Source organism: Sturnira hondurensis, unplaced genomic scaffold (assembly GCF_014824575.4).
Source record: "Sturnira hondurensis isolate 20B ecotype Veracruz unplaced genomic scaffold, ASM1482457v3 Scaffold0006496, whole genome shotgun sequence".
Lineage (NCBI taxonomy): Eukaryota > Metazoa > Chordata > Mammalia > Chiroptera > Phyllostomidae > Sturnira > Sturnira hondurensis.
In genome coordinates this window covers 14,907,951-14,916,027 of record NW_028079127.1, presented here as the reverse complement: position 1 = coordinate 14,916,027, position 8,077 = coordinate 14,907,951, and the positions used below count along the sequence as shown (strand labels likewise).

Here is an 8,077-nt window from a genome sequence, read left to right as displayed (position 1 = left end):
TCATGAAATGCCCAGCAAGCAAGCTTTTCCAATAAACAACAGGAAAACACATTTTAGATGGTGGAGTGTTCGGCCACGGGGCTGAAGGCTGGGCCCTGACAGTGGCGATGTCACGTGTGACCATGAGCAAACCTAAACCCGGCTTGGTTGAGCAGCCTGCAACCTGAACATCCACCATGGACACAGGCTCTGCTGCTCCGCCCCCGGCCCACTCCCCAGTCCCAGGTGGGGCAGGAGGACAGACATCACCACCTCTTAACACCTTCTTTGGGGGAAGCAGCTTGACATGGAGAGTCCCCAGGAAATGATGTCAATGAAAGAAACTGTAAGGTCTCCGGGAGCTGAGCCCGCCCGTCAGGGACACTGTCAGAGCCTGCAGCCACGTGGGCATCTGGCCTCAGAGTCTACAGCAGGGGCGTCAGGCTCATCTTCACCGGGGGCCTCATCAGCCTCGCGGTTGCTTCCAAAGGGCCAAATGTAACGTTCGGACTGTATCAATGTAACTGCTCCTTACCCAGGGGCGAGGAGCTGGGCACTGCGGCCAGATGGAAACAAGGTGGAGGGCGGGATTCTGGCCGAGGCCTTGTGTTTGCTGCCTGTGGCCTAAAGAATCAGTGAAGCCTCGGGGGCCGCCCTCCTGGTTCAGGGCCTGGGTGCTGTCACTGCCAAGGACAGTGTCCAGCCTGGTTCCTGCGCAGGCCTGCCTGCTCAACCCCTGCCGGCTCCTCCTGCGAGAAAATGCCATGACCGGTGCCGGCGCCTGCCAGTCCCGCTGAGTTCTCAGTGGGACGGTCTACCCGGCACCAGTACCAGTAGTTTGCACGTTCAATGCGCCTGTTCACAGGCCTGGCAGGTGCGGGAGGGACGTGAGCTGGTCCCTGCCACCGCCTGACCAACACCGCCTGGGTCGTGCCCGGGGAGCAGTGGCCCACGGGCAGGAGACCGTCCATCCTAAAGAGGCCCTGTCTGTGCGCCATGCCACGAGTGACTAAGAGGACTGTTCATGAAAAGGCATTTTCACCATGGACTGTTTACAGTCTAGTAATGAATGGGAGACTATTTTAAGGCTGTTCTAAAAACAAGTAGAAATATTCTCAGGAGAAGAGCGTCCTGGACGAGACTGTATTTCTCTGAAGTTTAGGATACACTAAAAATGTTCCTATTCAAAAACAGTGATTTATTTTCTGGGAACATTGACGTGACACTCTGTAAAACGAATTCTGTACAGAACATATGTATTCTATGTACACAGCACACGTGCCCACGCATGACAGGCCCCGGTGGGGACGACGCCCTGCTGTCCGTCCCCCTAAAGTGCCTCCTGCAGGAGCCGCTGCAGCTGCCTCTGCTCGTCCGCCACCGGGGCCGCCCACTCGCTCTTCACGTGCTGCACGTCCACGCGGCCCGAGGCTCTGGCCAGCACCAGGGCCAGGAAGCCGCTGCTGGTTTTCTCAGACTCGCCCACGACGGTCAAGGTCACCAGCCTGGAGACAAGAAGCACAGGCTGTGGGACCGGGAGTCTTCCAGGGGAGTGAGAGCAGGAAGACAGACTCTGAACACCTCACTGAGTCAAAGTGAAAGGTGAGCCCAGAAATAAACACAGCCAAGGAAGTCTACACAAACAGCCTGAGAACGTGTTTCTGAATTGGAGGGCTGCTGGACCGGGCGCCTGTGACCGCCCCTGGTAGGACCAAGGACAGACGTGCTTCCCCGACAGGCCCCCGTGCACACCTGGGTCCACAGGCTGGCCCAGCGCCCTCAAGCCAGACCCATGCAGCGAGGACCCTGCGGCATCCGGCTGCCTGCCACCATCCCCCCTCCTTGTCGGGTGTGAGGTGGCCGGCCCTACCGCCTGGGCCCTGGCTGGGGAACCCACAGCCTCACTGGGGGAGACACAGGTGAGAGTTCAGCCCTCGTGAGACCACAGACGAGCAGGTCTTGGAAAACTACAAGTTGTGAGAATTTTCACCTGCTGGGCCCTTTAACACTGCTGGTCAGTTACAGAGTTAATGCAGGCAAAGCCTCATCGCCACGAACTGGAAACTCTGGTGACGATGACAGAAAAGGAGGAAAGGGGACCAGGACCGCGTGGAGCGAGAGGAGAACATGGCTCGCTGCTGACCTCTGTGGGTCTAGAAAACCCTACAACTGGTGCGGAAACGCCCGTCTGTGCCGGCCCGGCTGGTCTGACACGTGCTGCCGACTCACGGCACAGGTGCCCCCAGCCACTGCGAGCGGGTTACTGATCGTTGTAATTTTAACTCCGCTCAAAAGGGGCAAATTCTCCCTTCTATCGGATCTCCTGCCATTGAAGTTCTTTCAGTTTCTCGTTCTTCTTTACAGTTGAAGAAAACAGCTGAGCACTTCCTGTGAGCATCACTTCTTTGACTTAAACAGCGAGGCAGGCAGCGTCCAGGAGAAGGTCCCGGGTTGCTTCTGTCTTTGGGCTGCGCCCTGTGGCTGAGCTGCCTGCTCCCTGCCGTGCGGCCTCGGCCCCGCAGGGTCTCCTCCTGGCACATAGACCCCGGCCGACCAACCCCCGTGCGGGGCCCCCGCCCCACACAGTGTGCCGCCACGCTGGGGTGCCCACCTATCCCAAGACCCCCATCTCCCAAGTCTCTGCCGACCCGCACCCTCCTCGGCCCGACCTTCCTGTCCTGCCCACACTTGGGACCCCCCCTCCTCGTTTCTCCCCATCACGCTGCGGGACCGCTGACTGCTTTTGTGGTGCTGTCAGCACCTGGCCCACGAGACAGGAGCCTGCGCAGCCTGGGGCCAGCACCTGTGCCAGGTGCACAGTAGGTGCTCGATAAATATTTATTAATCAACCGACAAACTTTTTGTAAAAAACCGCATGTATATTATGTGTGAAAACTCAATCACACTCTGGGTTTTGATGATGCATTTTTAAAATAGCAGTAAAAATGCACACACCCAGTACATGAGCGAGATCGTTTCGATCCCATCAGTGCGTCCCCGACCTGCTGTCAGTGATGCCGCCTGACCCCTTTCGGGGGGGCTGCCTCCCCAGGTTGCGTTGCTGGGGCTCCACAGGAGGGAGGCCAACAAGCAGGGCTAACTCTCTAGAAAAAAGGCCAGTGAACTCACAAAGTGGGTCAGGAGAGAACCCCTCACAACGGGGGCTTTTACAAATATCTCAAGTTTCAATTAATAAAACAAGAGGGAAATTGCTAGCAGCACATCAGGGCTGTGCCCCACCCCCACATGCACCTGCGTCCACACAGAAGCCCCACAGCTGGTGACGGCGACCTCGCTCTGGGGCCGAGAAGTGTCCCCGACTGAGACACGGGAGGTGCCGATCCCCGGGTGACAGCCCTTCCGGAAACCAGACAGAGGCCCTTGCCTCACTCCCCGCCCCGCCCCGCCCCGGCCACACGGACCTGCCGAGGTCGGCAGGAGAGCAGGCCGCGGGGCCGCGGTGAGTTCTCCACTCCACAGACCGCTCTGGGCCACACGGAAACACACACACTCCAGTTTTTAAGATGCTACTTGAACTTATAAATGTAAAAATAATGCTTACATGGAAGCACAAGAATGAAAAGCCCACCAGTGGCGCTCCCGCAGGGAGGACAGGGCGCGGCCTCGGGGACTCACCCATCCGGGGAGACGCAGTGCTGGGCCACCGGGCCCAGGTCACTCTCCAGGAGGTCCCAGATGTAAAGGCAGGAAGCGTCGTCCCAGACGAAAAACGCCGCGGGCCTGGTCGGGGACCACTGCAGGCCGGCGACAGCGTGGCCCCGGGTGCTGCGGTCCCACTGCAGGCGCGGCCGCTCGCAGGCCAGATGGTGAAGCCGGATGCTGCCGTCGCTACAGCCGGCCTGGCGGGGGTCGGGGGGATGGACACTGTGCACGAAATTCTTTTCATTTTTCGCCCAATCCCAGCAGCAGGGACATTTTTCAGAGCATTAGCTTTTTTCAGTTCATACAGCAAAAAGTAATTTGATGTAGGTTTTTTTTCGGCACATAAAATTCTAACCTTGAATCTGTCCTGGCAAACCACCAAGAGGAGCACCCACCTCGGAGGGCCCGGTACATTCTGCACCCGCCTCGCCCCCACATGGCCACCAGTGAGCGAACTCAGTGAACGAACTCAGTGAACGTGGGAGGTATTCGTTTTTAGCAAAGTGGAATCTTGCTGACTCCAGCGCAGGGCATTGGGACTGGCCCCATGACAATAAATACGCCGCTTTTAAAAAGGCCATGCATGTTTACGTCAATAATATAGTTACACAGCCCCTTGGACTGAAAAGTCCCTCGAACAAAGCTTAGCCGGTTTACTGGCAGACCAAATTTTTAGCTAAAAAAGGGCTTTCAAGTGCTTTTCACTCCACGTATCCAGCCTGTCACACACTCGAATGCAGCCGAGGTGCGCGACAACAGCCAGGAGGGCTCTGTGGGCCTGAGGTCTGAGTGATGGATGAGCTGGGCTCCCGTGGGGCCTGCAGGGGCCAGGGCCACACAGAGGCAGCACACGACTACGAACCACCGAGGAGAGCAAGGAGCCATGTGACTGCACTTACATACATGCCTCCGACATGCCAAACGTGCACACCTAACACACACACCTACATACAGAAGACAGCCAGCTAGTACATGTGGAATTCCCAATGAAGGGAAAGCACTGCCTGCAATGACCCTGACGGCAGAGGCTGGCAAGGACCACACCTGGACGCAGGTGAGGACGTGATGGTGCAGGTGGGCACGTGAGGGGCAGCGGGACCCTCATCCCCCAACACGCTGTCCATTCATCAGAAAGGGAGGATGACGGCCCCTCAAAGGTGGTTTCCCCCGCCCAGGGGGCCTGCAGATGGGCGAGAACACAGAGCCGAACCTGACCCCCAAACTCAGCCTAAGGAGCGCTCTACACCCTGCCGAGCTGTCAAGGTCACGGGAGACTGAGGAACCGCCTGAGATTGAGGAGATGCGGCAACTGACGAGACGCGTGGCCTGGGAGGTTATTCTGCGTATGAAGGACATTACTGGGACGACCAGGACACTTCCGTCACAGCTGCACGCCGGGTGGAGGACTACCCTGCACTAACGTCCCGGTGATGACCGCCCAGCTGCGACAGAAACCCGCACTCGGCCACGCAGGACAGGCACCACGCCTGCAGCGGCCCGGCCAGCCACAGGCCGAGCGTCCACATGCAGGGGAGCACAGGCAGATGCAGCCCCAGGACCGAAATTTCGTCAGGACACAAAGCTTTACGAGGATCCCCAATAGCTACGGCATGACCCGGGTGGACGGGGCCTGCAGAAGACCCCGCAGTGAGACCCTGCGCCAGCCTGCGGGGCCCGGGGCACTGGTGAGTCATCTGCCCAGAAGTCCCCACCGGTCCCTGCAGGTGTCAGCTACCCAGGACCGACCGGCGCGTCACAACCCGACTCCTTACCAAGAACAGCGGCTCTCCAAACGGTGAGAAGTCGATCGCACTCACGCTGACTGGCCTGGGGCCTCCCTGGCGGGGCTTGAAGCACTTGGGGGGCACCCTGAGACCCTGCCTGGCGCCGTGGCCTACGACACCCTGGGAAGAGAGGACCACGGTCACCGGGGCAGTGGGCTCAGCCCGGCAAACTCAGTTCTCAGGCCGGTGTTCGTCAGGCGGCCCCGGGGAAGAAGGGCGAGTTCCGGAACCAAGATCAGGACGCTCCTCACCACGTTGGTGCCCACGACGAAGCGATCAGGGTCCTCAGGCAGAAATTTAACGCCCAGCATCTGCGGGGCCCCCCAGCGTCCATCGCCTTTGTGGGGAAGGCTGGAAAACACAGCAGGGACCCAGAGACGGGGCTCTGAACAGCGAGGGCAGAGGTGGCATAGCCGCCATGCGTCAGCGGGGGGAAGTGACAGGCCATTTCATGGGCCGGGTTCTGAATGCTGACCCAGTATCCCTCCCTGCGCTGTGGGGGACTGCTTTGGCTGCATCTGAGCCGCTCTTCTGCTTCTCCCAGCCCCACGGGAACTGCTCCCAGACAGCTGTCCCCTCCCACCCTGCCTTTCAGACGGCACAGCCGCCGCTAGGTCCCCGCTCGCGGCGCCTCCTCGCGGGCAGTGTCTGCCGCTTCCTGTGGGGCCTCGGGAGCCCAGTGCGGGCCACTTGGTCTGGGACCGGGGTGCTGACTTCTCAGCCTGCGGCCCCAGTGGACAGGCGGTGGGTGCCTCTCCCACTGCGGGCACATGGCACCCCAGAGTCGTGTGCAGGGCCTCAGTCCCAGCTCCCTGCTCAGGCGAGCCCCGTGGGCCCTCCTGCATGGGCTGCGGACAAGCCCGGCGGGGCCCGAGCACCGGCTCCACGCGGGGCCTCCACACACAGAAGCTGCCTGTCAGATTCAACTCCCTCTTTGGCCTGGACCTTCCCGGAGTCCTGTGGTTCAAGGTCCCCCCGGCTGAGTCTGCTGTCCTTCTGCTCACCCAGTGCATGTGTTTGCACAGGGGAGGCCAGGCCACCTGGGTCGGAACCAGGACTCTGCCCTGCCCCTCCACGCAGGACTGCAAATGCCACTTGTGGCTGAGGACAGCCTCCTGCCCCCCAGGGACACAGCTGAGCCCCACCAGACAGCCCAGGTCCTGCCCCACCCTCCTTTCCCTGTTCCTCATCTGCGTGTGGGGCCTGGCCACCGAGCCAGATGCCTGGGTGGGGAGCAGGTCACCCCTCTCAGCAACCCCAGGCCCCCGGTCCAGTTCTCCCTGCGGCTGGAAGGCTCACTCCCTCACGCCTGCTGCCTTGGCTAGGACCACACTGGGCCCGACAACTGCCTCCCTCCGAGCCATGTCTGCCTTCCAGGCTCAGTTGTGAATGGCGTCCTGTTGCCGGTAAGAGCGCTGTGGATACCCTCCGCACAGCAAACGCTCTTCGGGTCTGGCCATGGATACCCCCTTCTGTCTTGATGGCAAACCACCCGGCACTGCCCCAAATGGTCACCTACTGCTCCTCTGACCAGAGCTTGCTCTTGGTCACCTCTCTGAGAAGTCACCGTTCACTCGTCCCATGGACAGCCCTCTGAGCACCCCCATACCACGTGTAGGTCCTGACAGAGCGACTCATGTGTGTGGCACGTGCACGGTGGATGGGGGATAGGCCACTACCCAGGGTGCCCCCACCCTGGACTCCCGAGCTCAGTGACCGACGGCAGAGGGCCCGAGGCCTGGAGAGCGGAGCCAGCAGAGCTCCAGGGCAGGTGGCTGTCTGCGGCCCATGTGCGTCAGCAACTCCTCATGGCCAGGTCTGTGGACCCTTGCTAGGCACGGGTCCCAAGGGACCACGATGAAGACCCCTCACACACACAGGACACCCACCTGCAGGGCCTGCTGTGACCACCAGTCTGCACCCTTACAGGGGCCCCGGGGCCCCGTGTGCATGAGGGACTGGGCTCTGCGACCAGCCCAGGGTCCCCTCTGGCTGGCTCTTTATGTGTTAGCTGACTCCCGTAAACGTCACTGACTCCTGTGTTAACCACCCTGAAATCGGCTGAAGTTGGCGCAGTCTCAAGCCTGTCCTGCCTCCAGCTCCCGGGCGATTCTGTCTGGTGATGGGGGTGCGGCCGAGCGCCACGTCTCCGGGCAAATCATGTGCTGCTCGGAGCCCCCTGACTGCAGCAAAGCCCAGAACGGACTTCTTCCAGAAACCAGCCTGCATGGAACACGAGCACCACAAAAGGGACCTGCGTGTTTCACAAGAACATTCACGTCACGTCACAGTACGTGACTACGAGCAGAAATCTGAACTTCTCAACGAAACTTTCAGGTCCCTGTTTCTGGTTCCACCTCACTGCACGGCTGTGTTGGCACTGGATGACAAAGAGGCGAACTGTGCCATTTCGTAAGACGGACAAGGACAAGTGGCCGGCTGCCCACGGACTCATTCATCTCTGGCGTCAGCCGCCACCTCAGTCTGCAGCACCCAGGGGAGTGGGGGGGGAAGGGTGGTCCTACCTGTCCCTCAGGTGAGACACAGCGCTGTGCACCAACTTTATCCTCCCTCCGGGCAGTAGCCCTGAAAACAGAGAAAGGAAGGAAACCGCTCGTTAACACAAGCCACACCTGAGTCCGCCGCGGCCT

The 8,077-nt window shown here is 60.3% G+C and overlaps 1 protein-coding gene across 1 annotated transcript in view; it reads right to left on the bottom strand.

Annotated features, from left to right (window-relative positions):
* Positions 1–1,094: 1,094 nt before the first annotated feature.
* DYNC2I1 (dynein 2 intermediate chain 1) overlaps positions 1,095–8,077 on the bottom strand; it is a 39,735-nt gene continuing 32,752 nt past the window's right edge. The window contains exons 20-24 of the mRNA XM_037049525.1: positions 7,952–8,012; positions 5,678–5,777; positions 5,415–5,546; positions 3,616–3,839; positions 1,095–1,484 (exon numbers count right to left, since the gene is read on the bottom strand). Of these exons, the coding sequence (XP_036905420.1) occupies positions 1,310–1,484; positions 3,616–3,839; positions 5,415–5,546; positions 5,678–5,777; positions 7,952–8,012 (692 nt within the window). The 3' untranslated portion in view covers positions 1,095–1,309. The remainder of the gene's footprint in view (positions 1,485–3,615; positions 3,840–5,414; positions 5,547–5,677; positions 5,778–7,951; positions 8,013–8,077) is intronic.